Consider the following 14,244-nt stretch of genomic DNA (forward strand, 5'->3'; position numbering starts at 1 on the left):
AGGAGTGTGAGAGGGTGAGTGAGTGTAAGAGTGTGAGAGGGTGAGTGAGTGAGTGAGGGGGGGAGTGAGTGAGGGGGAGAGGGGGAGCGAGGGAGAGAGTGTGAGGGGGGAAGTGAGTGAGTGAGTGAGTGAGGGGGTGAGTGTGAGGGGGTGAGTGAATGTAAGAGTGTGAGAGAGTGAGTGAGTGTGAGAGGGTGAGTGAGTGATGGGGGGGAGTGTGAGAGGGGTGAGTGTGAGGGGGTGAGTGAGTGTAAGAGTGTGAGAGGGTGAGTGAGTGTGAGAGGGTGAGTGAGTGTGAGAGTGTGAGAGGGTGAGTGAGTGTGTGAGGGGAGGGAATGAGTGAGGGGGGGAGTGTGAGAGGGTGAGTGAATGTGAGAGTGTGAGTGAGTGAGTGAGAGCGTGAGTGAGTGAGAGGGTGAGTGAGTGAGTGAGAGGGTGAGTGAGTGAGAGGGTGAGTGAGTGAGTGAGAGGGTGAGTGAGTGTGAGAGGGTGAGTGAGTGTGAGAGTGTGAGAGGGTGAGTGAGTGTGTGAGGGGAGGGAATGAGTGAGGGGGGGAGTGTGAGAGGGTGAGTGAATGTGAGAGTGTGAGTGAGTGAGAGGGTGAGTGAGTGAGAGGGTGAGTGAGTGAGTGAGAGGGTGAGTGAGTGTGAGAGGGTGAGTGAGTGAGTGAGGAGGGGAGGGTGAGAAGGGAGCGGTAGTGCAGCGGTTAGCGCGCTACGCTACAAACCCGGCGAACCGAGTTCGATTCCCGCTCACGACCAACAGTGACGATTACATGAACTGGTTCTGGACCTCCCCGAGGTCGACTCAGCCTCAAATAAGTTCCTGATGCGGCCCGGCGTGGTGCTGGCCACCCACCCCTTTGTGTGCCGTGCCGGCCTTCTTCGGGAGCTTCCTACTCGCTAACAGCACTTGCCCCAACAGTCTGGCTGGGCTACACGGGGGATCTTTGTCTTTGTGGAGGGTCAGGCCACGTGGAGGGGAGGGGCAGAGGAGCGCGGGGGATGCGGGGGCGGGGCCGCATTCCACAGCGCAGAGGGGGGGGAGCTACGATGACGTCACCGGCCGTCACGTGTCCGGACTTTTGGCCGAGCGGACCTACACGTGGCGGCGCGTGGCCAGTGGTGAGCGAGGGGGGCGGGGGATAAAGGGGGAGGGGTAGAGGGGGGTGGGGGATTCGGGTCCTCCAAGCTCCGCCGGGCACACGGTACTTCCACCTCGTCCTCCACCTTGTCCACCTTGTCCACCTCCTCCACCTCCTCCTCACCCTCCACCTCCTCCTCACTCATCCTCACCCTCCCTCCTCACCCTCCCTCTTCCATCGCTTCCTCCTCCTGCGTTCTCGCGACAAAGGGGGAGCTCGCGGGAGAGACAAAGACCCCCCCCCCCTGCCCCCCCCCCCCCAGGGGGTCCCTGCCCCCCTGAGTGACCCCCTTGAGCGAGGGGACCCTGCCAGGCTGGACCACTTATAGGCCCGGTACCCACGCTGAGCCCCACCGCGCTGCTAGTGCGCTGTGTGTGTGTTAGTGTGTGTTAGTGCGCTTAGTGTGTGTTAGTGCGCTGTGTGTGTGTGTGTTAGTGCGCTGTGTGTGTGTGTGTTAGTGCGCTGTGTGTGTGTGTGTTAGTGCGCTGTGTGTGTGTTAGTGTGTGTTAGTGCGCTGTGTGTGTTAGTATGCTGTGTGTGTGCTGTGTGTGTGTTAGTGTGTGTTAGTGCGCTGTGTGTGTTAGTGTGCTGTGTGTGTGCTGTGTGTGTGTTAGTGTGTTTTAGTGTGCTGTGTGTGTTAGTGCGCTGTGTGTGTTATTGTGTGTGTGTGTTAGTTTGCTGTGTGTGTTAGTGTGCTGCGTGTGTTGGTGTGCTGTGTGTGTTAGTGTGCTGTGTGTGTTAGTGTGCTGTGTGTGTTAGTACGCTGTGTGTGTTATTGTGTGTGTGTGTTAGTGTGCTGTGTGTGTGCTGTGTGTGTTAGTGTGTGCTAGTGTGCTGTGTGTGTTAGTGCGCTGTGTGTGTTATTGTGTGTTAGTGTGCTGTGTGTGTGCTGTGTGTGTGTTAGTGTGTTTTAGTGTGCTGTGTGTGTGCTGTGTGTGTGTTAGTGTGTTTTAGTGTGCTGTGTGTGTTAGCGCGCTGTGTGTGTTATTGTGTGTGTGTGTGTGTTAGTTTGCTGTGTGTGTTAGTGTGTGTTAGTGTGCTGTGTGTGTGTTAGTGTGTTTTAGTGCGCTGTGTGTGTTATTGTGTGTGTGTTAGTTTGCTGTGTGTGTTAGTGTGTGTTAGTGTGCTGTGTGTGCTGTGTGTGTGTTAGTGTGTTTTAGTGTGCTGTGTGTGTTAGTGCGCTGTGTGTGTTATTGTGTGTGTGTGTTAGTGTGCTGCGTGTGTTAGTGTGCTGTGTGTGTTAGTGTGCTGTGTGTGTTAGTGTACTGTGTGTGTTAGTGTACTGTGTGTGTTATTGTGTGTGTGTGTTAGTGTGCTGCGTGTGCTGTGTGTGTGTTAGTGTGTTTTAGTGTGCTGTGTGTGTTAGTGCGCTGTGTGTGTTATTGTGTGCGTGTGTTAGTTTGCTGTGTGTGTTAGTGTGCTGCGTGTGTTAGTGTGCTGTGTGTGTTAGTGTACTGTGTGTGTTAGTGTGCTGTGTGTGTTAGTGTACTGTGTGTGTTATTGTGTGTGTGTGTTAGTGTGCTGTGTGTGTTAGTGTACTGTGTGTGTTATTGTGTGTGTGTGTTAGTGTGCTGTGTGTGTTAGTGTGCTGCGTGTGTTAGTGTACTGTGTGTTATTGTGTGTGTGTGTTAGTGTACTGTGTGTGTTAGTGTGCTGCGTGTGTTAGTGTGCTGCGTGTGTTAGTGTACTGTGTGTGTTATTGTGTGTGTGTGTTAGTGTGCTGTGTGTGTTAGTGTACTGTGTGTGTTAGTGTACTGTGTGTGTTAGTGTGCTGCGTGTGTTAGTGTGCTGCGTGTGTTAGTGTGCTGTGTGTGTTAGTGTACTGTGTGTGTTAGTGTACTGTGTGTGTTAGTGTGCTGTGTGTGTTAGTGTGCTGTGTGTGTTAGTGTGCTGTGTGTGTTAGTGTACTGTGTGTGTTAGTGTGCTGCGTGTGTTAGTGTACTGTGTGTGTTAGTGTGCTGCGTGTGTTAGTGTGCTGCGTGTGTTAGTGTGCTGTGTGTGTTAGTGTGCTGTGTGTGTTATTGTGCTGCGTGTGTTAGTGTGCTGTGTGTGTTAGTGCGCTGTGTGTGTTATTGTGCTGTGTGTGTTAGTGTACTGCGTGTGTTAGTGTGCTGCGTGTGTTATTGTGTGTGTGTGTTAGTGTGCTGTGTGTGTTAGTGTGCTGTGTGTGTTAGTGTGCTGTGTGTGTTAGTGTACTGTGTGTGTTAGTGTACTGTGTGTGTTATTGTGTGTGTGTGTTAGTGCGCTGTGTGTGTTATTGTGTGTGTGTGTTAGTGTGCTGCGTGTGTTAGTGTACTGTGTGTGTTAGTGTGCTGTGTGTGTTATTGTGTGTGTGTGTTAGTGTACTGTGTGTGTTAGTTTGCTGTGTGTGTTAGTGTGCTGCGTGTGTTAGTGTACTGTGTGTGTTAGTGTACTGTGTGTGTTATTGTGTGTGTGTGTTAGTGTACTGTGTGTGTTAGTGTGCTGCGTGTGCTGGATAGTGGATGTCTGTTGAACTTCTTTTACACCGTATTCAGCCAACCGTGCTAATCGGAGGTGCAGTTAGTTCACGACACTATGAACCCGGCAAGGCGAGTTCGATTCCCGCTCACGACCATCAACACAAGCAACGATTATATATAATTATCCAAACCGGTGTTGGGCCCCCCCTATGTCGACTCAGCCTATAACGAGTACCTGGTGATGCGGTGTCTGGACATCAGCACTGGGGAGGGACATCAGGGGGCGACCGGTGGCAGGCCTGGTGCCGGCCTCCCACCCCATGGTGGCACTTGCCCCAACGGTCTGTTAAAGGCCACACGGGGGGACTTTTGTCTTTGTCTGTGTAACCAGGTCATCGCCGCATCGCCATGGATCTCTCCCCTGCACGCGCCTCCTCGTGGCCATCTTCGCCCAGCACGCGTGGCCCCGTGGGCCTCGCCACCTCCACCCGACCCCTCCGGCCCCCCCTCCTGCTGCTGCTGCTCCTCGTGGCCTCCTGGCCGGGCCCCGGGAGCTGCAAGCCGGCGGTGCCGCGGGGGGCCCCGGCGCGCGACCGCGTGGCCACCCCCCCGCGTCCAGACGCCGAGGGGGGGCAGCAGCGCCCCGAGGAGGTGCCCCCCCCCCCCATCCTGGACCCCGAGGAGGCTCGGGCCTTCGAGAGCCTCGGCCCTGAGCAGAGCAAGCGGCGGCTCGCGTGAGTCGGCGGCCGCCTCGTCGGCTTCCTCGTCAGCACCACGGTCGTCATCGTCCTCCCTTCCTCAATCCTTTACCTCCTCGCTCCTCATCATCATCATCATCACCCTCAACCTGCACGCCGCATCCGGTGGTGTGATGGGCCTCCCCGTAGTGGTGGTTGTGACAGCAGCGGCGGCGGTGTCGATTCTCTGCGTGGTGACGGTGGTGGTGGCGGTGGTGGTATCGATTTTCTGCGTGGTGACGGTGGCGGTGGTGGCAGTGGTGGTGGTGACAGCGGCGGTAACGGTGGTGGTAACGGCGGTGGTGACGGTGGTGGTGACGGCGGCGGTGTCGATTCTCTGCGTGGTAGTGACGGTGGTGACGGTGGTGGCGGTGGTGGTGGTGCAGGGCGCTTGTGGAGCGGATGGACGTGGACGAGGATGGGCTGGTGTCGCGCTCCGAGCTGCGCGTGTGGATCAAGTTCACGCAGCGGCGCTACGCCGCCGAGGAGGTGGCGCGCCACTGGCGCGAGTACGACGCGGACCGCGACGACCACGTGTCCTGGGACGAGTACCGCAACACCACCTACGGCTCCCACTTCGGTACCACAACACCACCTACGGCTCCCACTTGGGTACCGCAACACCACCTACGGCTCCCACTTCGGTAGCACAACACCACCTACGGCTCCCACTTCGGTAGCACAACACCACCTACAGCTCCCACTTGGGTACCGCAACACCACCTACGGCTCCCACTTCGGTACCACAACACCACCTACGGCTCCCACTTGGGTACCGCAACACCACCTACGGCTCCCACTTCCGTACCACAACACCACCTACGGCTCCCACTTGGGTACCGCAACACCACCTACGGCTCCCACTTCGGTACCGCAACACCACCTACGGCTCCCACTTCCGTACCACAACACCACCTACGGCTCCCACTTGGGTACCGCAACACCACCTACGGCTCCCACTTCGGTACCGCAACACCACCTACGGCTCCCACTTCCGTACCACAACACCACCTACGGCTCCCACTTGGGTACCGCAACACCACCTACGGCTCCCACTTCGGTACCGCAACACCACCTACGGCTCCCACTTCCGTACCACAACACCACCTACGGCTCCCACTTGGGTACCGCAACACCACCTACGGCTCCCACTTGGGTACCGCAACACCACCTACGGCTCCCACTTCCGTACCACAACACCACCTACGGCTCCCACTTGGGTACCGCAACACCACCTACGGCTCCCACTTGGGTACCGCAACACCACCTACGGCTCCCACTTCCGTACCACAACACCACCTACGGCTCCCACTTGGGTACCGCAACACCACCTACGGCTCCCACTTCGGTGCGCAGGCCACGTACGCAGGCCACGTCGGCGGTGGTCGTGGTGTCGGTGGTGGTGTGGTGGTGGTGTCGGTGGTGGTAGTGGTGTCGGTGGTGGTGTTAATGATGTCGGTGGTGATGTTGGTGGTGATGTTGGTGGTGGTGGTGGTGATGATGATGTGGGTGGTGATGTTAGTGGTGATGTTGGTGGTGGTGATGTTGGTGGTGGTGTCGGTGGTGGTGTCGGTGGTGGTGTCGGTGGTGATGTTGGTGGTGGTGTTGATGATGTGGGTGGTGATGTTGGTGGTGGTGTCGGTGGTGATGTTGGTGGTGATGTTGATGATGTGGGTGGTGATGTTGGTGGTGGTGTCAGTGGTGGTGATGTTGGTGGTGGTGTTGATGTTGGTGGTGGCATTGGTGGTGGCGTTGGTGGTGATGAGGTGATGTGGTGCATGCCCCCAGAGGAGGACGGTGGCGACGGTGAGGAGGGCGGTGGGTACCGGCGGATGTTGGCGCGCGACCGGCGCCGCTTCTCCCACGCGGACGGCGACGCGGACGGGCGGATGACTCGGGAGGAGTTCTCGGCCTTCCTGCACCCCGACGAGCACGAGCACATGGCCGAGCTCGTCATCACGGTGCGCGCGTGCGTGTCGGTGCGTGCGTGTCGGTGCGTGCGTGCCGGTGCGTGCGTGCCGGTGCGTGCGTGTCGGTGCGTGCGTGCCGGTGCGTGCGTGCCGGTGCGTGCGTGCCGGTGCGTGCGTGCCGGTGCGTGTGTGTCGGTGTGTGTGCCACAGTCCCGTAGTGTAGTGGTTAGCGCTACGCTATGCTACGAACCCGGCGACCCGAGTTTGAGTCCCGGCTCACGGCCAACACCAGTGACGATGATTTGAAGCGGTCCTGAGCCTCCCCTAGGTCTACTTTGCCTCAAATGAGTACCTGGTGCGGTGTATAAACATCGCTACTCGGGAGACAAAGGCGGCCGGGCGTGGTGCTGGCCACCCACCACCTCGTGTGCCGTGCCGCCCTTCGTCGGTGCTCACTAGCTGCACTTGCCCCAACAGTCTGTTGAAGGCTACACGGGGAGTCTTTGTCTTTGTTCCTGCTCCTGCTCGATCCCCAACCGAGGATGTCCCCCCCCCTCCCCCCTCCCCCCTCCCCCCTCCCCCCTCCCCCCGCGTCATCGCAGGAGACGATCGAGGACCTCGACAAGGACGGGGATGGGACCATCGACATCGAGGAGTACATTGGTAAGACGCCGCCAAACACCCCAACACACACCAACACACACCAACACACACACCAACACACACTAACACACACACCAACACACACACCAACACACACACCAACACACACACCAACACACACCAACAACACACACCAACACACACCAACACACACACTAACACACACACCAACACACACCAACACACACACCAACACACACACCAACACACACTAACACACCAACACACACACCAACACACACTAACACACACACCAACACACACACCAACACACACACCAACACACACTAACACACACACCAACACACACCAACACACACACCAACACACACACCAACACACACACCAACACACACACCAACACACACCAACACACACTAACACACACTAACACACTAACACACCAACACACACTAACACACACGCCACCACGTCGAAATCTCATCACCTGTCTTCGCAATCACCGTCGTCAACAGCAGCAAACGTCTCACTGGTCTCATGGTTCTTGTGACGAACAACGCCACTGCTCTTCTTGGTTCTTTCGGTAAAGTCACGTAGAAGGTAAATAATAAAATAATAAAGATAAACCATAATAAAATACAATTCTCACGACGTTTCGGCCACAACACAAGCAGCCGTCCTCAGGTGAAGAACAGGTCTGTCGGAAAGACAGCGTTGAAGCTCCTACGTGACACTCTCTTCCCGACAGACCTGTTCTTCACCTGAGGACGGCTGCTTGTGTTGTGGCCGAAACGTCGTGAGAATTGTATTTTATGATGTTTTATTTTTATTATTTAATTATTTCCCTTCTACGTGACTTTACCCAAAGAACCAAGAAGATGAATCCCTGCAGTCACGAAAGCTTTAAATCGAAATTTAACGCCACTGCTGTTATCGTGGAATCTCAAATCATCATCATCATCATCATCTGATGTCCACCTCTGACGTCCACCACCGTGGCGTCCACCGCAGGAGACATGTTCTCGCGGGAGCCGAGCGCGGGAGACGACGCGGACGGGGAGCGGCAGGGGGCGGGGGCGGAGGAGCCCGAGTGGGTTCGCACGGAGCGGGCGCAGTTCCTGGCTGTGCGCGACACGGACGGCGACGGCAGGATGGGGCGCGCCGAGACGCGGGCCTGGGTGCTGCCCAGCGACTACGACCACGCCGACATCGAGGCACAGCACCTGGTGCACGAGAGCGACGCCGACGCGGTGAGCAGAGAGCCACGGAGAGAGGCGGAGAGGGAGAGAGAGAGAGCGATGGAGAGAGAGAGACGGAGTGAGAGAGAGATGGAGTGAGAGAGAGACGGAGTGAGAGAGAGACGGAGAGAGAGAGTGAGCAACGTGGTGAGACGGAGTGAGAGAGACGGAGTGAGAGTGAGACGGAGTGAGAGAGAGATGGAGTGAGAGAGAGATGGAGAGAGAGAGAGACGGAGAGAGAGAGACGGAGAGAGAGAGACGGAGTGAGAGAGAGATGGAGTGAGAGAGAGACGGAGAGAGAGAGTGAGCAACGTGGTGAGACGGAGTGAGAGAGTGTAACAAAGACTCCCCACGTGTAGACTCAACAGAATGTTTGGAGCAAGTGCAGTTAGTGAGCAGCACTAAGGCGGGCATGGCACACGAGGGAGGGGATGGCGATGTTTAGATAATCGTCACTGGTGTTGGCCTGAAGCGGGAATCGAACTCGGATCACCGGGTTTGTAGCGTAGCGCGCTAACCGCTGCACCACCACTCCCCACTCACAGTCCTGCGCTTTCTCTCACACTCTGCATCTCACCTGCTACAGACGAGCAGGTGTAAAAACGCGCACACCTGTAACACACACACACCTGTGTCACACACACACACCTGTGACACACACACCTGTGTCACACACACACCTGTGACACACACACACCTGTGACACACACACCTGTGTCACACACACACCTGTGACACACACACCTGTGACACACACACCTGTGTCACACACACACCTGTGACACACACACACCTGTGACACACACACCTGTGTCACACACACACCTGTGACACACACACACCTGTGTCACCTGTGACGATGGTGATGACGACGATCACGTCTCAGATGGTGATGATGATGTGTGCCTAGTTCTAGTGGTGGTGATGATGATGATGTGTGTAGTTCTGGTGGTGGTGATGATGATGATGTGTGTAGTTCTGGTGGTGGTGATGATGATGATGTGTGTAGTTCTGGTGGTGGTGATGATGACGATGATAATTGTGGCGGTGGTGGTGACGAGGTGAGCAGGACGGCAAGCTGAGCGTCGAGGAGATCCTCAACAAGTTCGACCTCTTCATCGGCAGCCAGGCAACCAACTTCGGCGAGGAGCTCAAACGCCACGACGAGTTCTGAGACCCCCCCCCCCTCCCCTACGCGCCGCCGAGACCGCGGGGGTTAAGGGGCCACGGGAAGATGCGCCTGGAAGGGGGGGGCACGCACGTGCGATCGCTGGACAATCAAATCGGTTGGGGGGCGCCACGCTGGTGGGTGCTCGCGCGCCGTTCCGACAGCGCACGGCGCTGTCTCACGGACGGACGGAGGCGCTGTGTTTCACAGATGGGGTAGAGTGCCGCTCGTCCACTCACCAACACGCAGGATCCTCCGCTCACATGCTCGCTCGCCTACTCACTCACCCACCCACTCGCTCACTCACCCACCCAGTGGCCCACTCACCCACCCACTCGCCCACCCACCCACCCACTGGCCCACTCACCCAACCAGTAGCCCACTCACCCACCCACTCGCCCACTCACCCACCCACTGGCCCACTCACCCAACCAGTGGCCCACTCACCCACCCACTTGCCCACTCACCCATCCACTCGCCCACTCACCCACCCACTGGCCCACTAACCCAACCAGTGGCCCACTCACCCACCCACCCACTCGCCCACTCGCCCACCCGCCCACTCACCCACACATTCACTCACTCACCCACTGGCCCACTCACCCACACACTCGCTCACCCACCCAGTGGCCCACTCACCCGAACACTCGCTCACCCACCTTAACTCAACCAACCGTGGGTGCATTTGGAGTTGGCGCCATTCCCCCAGTGTGCAAGGCCGTCGTGACGGACGGCCCCGCTATGCTTCCCCGACGGGTACCGCCGTCCGCTCGCGGTTGGCAGTAGCGGGCCACGTGGTGATGACGTTTCCCCAGAGGCATTTGTGGGGCCATTTTTGTTAATTGGCCGTGACGAAATTGACGTCACAGGATTTTTCACGTCCGCTGTGAGCAAAGCAGGTGGCGCCTAATACGTGCACCGCGGTAACATTATAACAGTTACCCTGTACACGCTTAATATACACCACCACTCGCCTTTTGCCCGTCCAAGGACGGGTGTATTGCAGTAAATCTGAAACTTGCAAGCGAAAAGCAGACCGCGACGTGATATTCATCGCATCAAAATGCGTGTGCAACTTGTAAGGGCGCGGTGACACAGACTTACTACATTTTAAGGTTATAATCCCTCGTTCATCACGACGTCCTTTTTACTTTGATGTCTCAACAGCGCTGCGGAGACCGCGTGACGTGAGGGTTCTGCCTTTGTAGTGAGGGCTGTGAGTTGACGCCGTGGAGGGGGGAGGAGGCGCCTCGCCCCCCCCCCCCCATGTGGAGTGACGTCACCCGCTAATTATTATGAATGGGGGGATGGGGGGGGTGTCCGTTTGGAAGACGTCACCTCTTCATGATTATTAATGAGGGGGGCCGTTCGATGTGCAGTAACGTCACCTGCTCATGAGTATTAATGAGGGGGGTTGCTACATGTGGAGTGACATGATTATTAATGCCGGGTGGTGGGGGTGTGGCATGTGGCTCATTATAGTAGTAATAGTCTAACCAGGGCGGCCGCCGGGATCGAACTGACCAGGTGATGCGCCACACCTGTCACTCCCAGGTGATGCGCCACACCTGTACGGCCAGGTGAGAGGGACACCTGGACGGCCAGGTGAGAGGGACACTGACACTCTCGCTGTGAAGCACTCCTCCTACTGGGCCGGGGTACACCTGTTCTGTTTGAGGTGTACACCTGCAATCTCTCAGGTGCAGATAATAAAGGTAAAGGCGCCAACCGTGCTAACTGGAGGCACCTCGATGCGAAGATTGGGAGTGGTTAGCATCTTGATGAGGCCACGTGAGTGAAGCCCCTTGTTTAGGGCCCGGGGAGACAAAGACGGATGTGGGTCACGTGATCACTGGCTCGGGTCGCCGTGCGCTACTGCTGCTGCCGTCCGCGTGGGTTTTTTTTAAAGCCTGTGCGTTGTTGTTTACTGTTGCCTATCGTCGTCATTGTAATCGATTTGTGATTCAGGCCACAATGAACTGGCCAAAGTTTTGTTGTGTAAGCCCTCCACCACCCGACACGGGTAAGCTCACCCACAGCTCACCCGGTGAGCCGAGCCGAAATGACCACAACCGGCGCTTGTGCCACGGGTGTGACGGTGGAATTGGCAAGGCCTTGTCGGGTGGTGGAGGGCTTTCTCAACAACATGTTTGCCAGATCTTTACGTGGCCCAACGCGAACATCAACATCGAACCAGGGTATCGGCTGCGAGATCATACGCGTTGAGTTGTTGATGGCGGTTGTTGTTCTTGGTGGTGGTGATTAATTATTGTAAAGAAACGTTGAGAACCCTGCTGCAGTCTGAGAGCCTCTGGGTCAGCACTCCGAACTCGCGTTGACTGTAGGTGAAGCCGAGAGCCGCAGAGTTGAACACCAGAGCACGGCGTGTGGGTGTGGGCCGGTGTGAGAGAGAGAGAGAGAGTTTGACCGGCACAGCCTGGAGAGGAGATGGACTGATGTGGCACAGGAGGATCTGGAGTGGTACCAGCGGTGCCAAGAAGGGGTCTGTGGAGGAGACTCGTGAAGGACGCTACTGGACATCTCGCTCACTCACTACAGCACATGGGGAGAGAACACACAAACTCTACTCACTACTCACTACAGCACAGGGAGAGAACACACAAACTCTACTCACTACTCACTACAGCACAGGGGAGAGAACACACAAACTCTACACACTCACTACAGCACAGGGGAGAGAACACACAAACTCTACTCACTCACTGCAGCACAGGGAGAGAACACACCAACTCTACTCTCTCACTGCAGCACAGGGAGAGAACACACAAACTCTACTCACTACTACAGCACAGGGGAGAGAACACACAAACTCTACTCACTCACTGCAGCACAGGGAGAGAACACACAAACTCTACTCACTACTACAGCACAGGGGAGAGAACACACAAACTCTACTCACTCACTGCAGCACAGGGGAGAGAACACACAAACTCTACTCACTGCAGCACAGGGAGAGAACACACAAACTCTACTCACTCACTGCAGCACAGGGGAGAGAACACACAAACTCTACTCACTACTCACTACAGCACAGGGAGAGAACACACAAACTCTACTCTCTCACTACAGCACAGGGGAGAGAACACACAAACTCTACACACTCACTACAGCACAGGGGAGAGAACACACAAACTCTACTCTCTCACTGCAGCACAGGGGAGAGAACACACAAACTCTACACACTACTCACTACAGCACAGGGAGAGAACACACAAACTCTACTCACTACTCACTACAGCACAGGGAGAGAACACACAAACTCTACTCACTACTCACTACAGCACAGGGAGAGAACACACCAACTCTACTCACTACTCACTACAGCACAGGGAGAGAACACACCAACTCTACACACTACTCACTACAGCACAGGGAGAGAACACACAAACTCTACTCACTACTCACTACAGCACAGGGAGAGAACACACAAACTCTACACACTCACTGCAGCACAGGGGAGAGAACACACAAACTCTACACACTACTCACTACAGCACAGGGAGAGAACACACAAACTCTACTCACTACTCACTACAGCACAGGGAGAGAACACACAAACTCTACACACTCACTACAGCACAGGGAGAGAACACACAAACTCTACTCACTACTCACTACAGCACAGGGAGAGAACACACCAACTCTACACACTACTCACTACAGCACAGGGGAGAGAACACACAAACTCTACACACTACTCACTACAGCACAGGGAGAGAACACACCAACTCTACACACTACTCACTACAGCACAGGGAGAGAACACACAAACTCTACTCACTCACTACAGCACAGGGGAGAGAACACACAAACTCTACTCACTCACTACAGCACAGGGAGAGAACACACAAACTCTACACACTCACTACAGCACAGGGAGAGAACACACAAACTCTACTCACTACTCACTACAGCACAGGGAGAGAACACACAAACTCTACTCACTACTCACTACAGCACAGGGGAGAGAACACACAAACTCTACTCACTACTCACTACAGCACAGGGAGAGAACACACAAACTCTACTCACTACTCACTACAGCACAGGGAGAGAACACACAAACTCTACACACTACTCACTACAGCACAGGGGAGAGAACACACAAACTCTACTCACTCACTGCAGCACAGGGAGAGAACACACAAACTCTACTCACTACTCACTACAGCACAGGGAGAGAACACACAAACTCTACACACTCACTACAGCACAGGGGAGAGAACACACAAACTCTACTCGCTACTCACTACAGCACAGGGAGAGAACACACAAACTCTACTCACTGCAGCACAGGGAGAGAACACACAAACTCTACTCACTACTCACTACAGCACAGGGAGAGAACACACAAACTCTACTCGCTACTCACTACAGCACAGGGAGAGAACACACAAACTCTACTCACTACTCACTACAGCACAGGGGAGAGAACACACAAACTCTACTCGCTACTCACTACAGCACAGGGAGAGAACACACAAACTCTACTCACTGCAGCACAGGGAGAGAACACACAAACTCTACACACTCACTACAGCACAGGGAGAGAACACACAAACTCTACTCACTACTCACTACAGCACAGGGAGAGAACACACAAACTCTACTCACTACTCACTACAGCACAGGGGAGAGAACACACAAACTCTACTCTCTCACTGCAGCACAGGGAGAGAACACACAAACTCTACTCACTACTCACTACAGCACAGGGGAGAGAACACACAAACTCTACTCTCTCACTACAGCACAGGGGAGAGAACACACAAACTCTACTCACTACTCACTACAGCACAGGGAGAGAACACATAACCTTCGGGCGCCCAAGTCGGGAATCGAACCCAGGACCCTTCTTGCTGTGAGCTCCGGTGTCACCACTGCACCACCACCACTGCACCACCACTGCACCACCACTGCACCACCACTGCACCACCACTGCACCACCACTGCACCACCAC

The 14,244-nt window shown here is 55.6% G+C and overlaps 1 protein-coding gene across 3 annotated transcripts; it reads left to right on the plus strand.

Moving 5' to 3' along the window:
* The first annotated feature begins 1,056 nt into the window (after window positions 1–1,056).
* On the plus strand, window positions 1,057–11,556 carry LOC144723092 (calumenin-A-like). Of its 3 annotated transcripts, none has more exons than XM_078601681.1 (7): window positions 1,057–1,124; window positions 3,977–4,319; window positions 4,709–4,902; window positions 6,111–6,283; window positions 6,835–6,895; window positions 7,868–8,106; window positions 9,164–11,556. In XM_078601681.1, exons 2-7 carry the CDS (start codon window positions 3,994–3,996, stop codon window positions 9,266–9,268), a joined length of 1,098 nt encoding a protein of 365 aa, XP_078457807.1. In that variant the 5' UTR covers window positions 1,057–1,124; window positions 3,977–3,993; the 3' UTR covers window positions 9,269–11,556. The 3 variants fall into 3 exon arrangements, with proteins under 3 accessions (XP_078457807.1, XP_078457806.1, XP_078457808.1); XM_078601680.1 differs by lacking the exon at window positions 1,057–1,124 and adding an exon at window positions 1,162–1,207; XM_078601682.1 differs by lacking the exon at window positions 1,057–1,124 and adding an exon at window positions 1,239–1,477.
* The last annotated feature ends 2,688 nt before the right edge of the window (window positions 11,557–14,244 follow it).

This window comes from Lampetra planeri, chromosome 16 (genome assembly GCF_965212315.1).
Source record: "Lampetra planeri chromosome 16, kcLamPlan1.2.h2, whole genome shotgun sequence".
Taxonomy (NCBI): domain Eukaryota; kingdom Metazoa; phylum Chordata; class Hyperoartia; order Petromyzontiformes; family Petromyzontidae; genus Lampetra; species Lampetra planeri.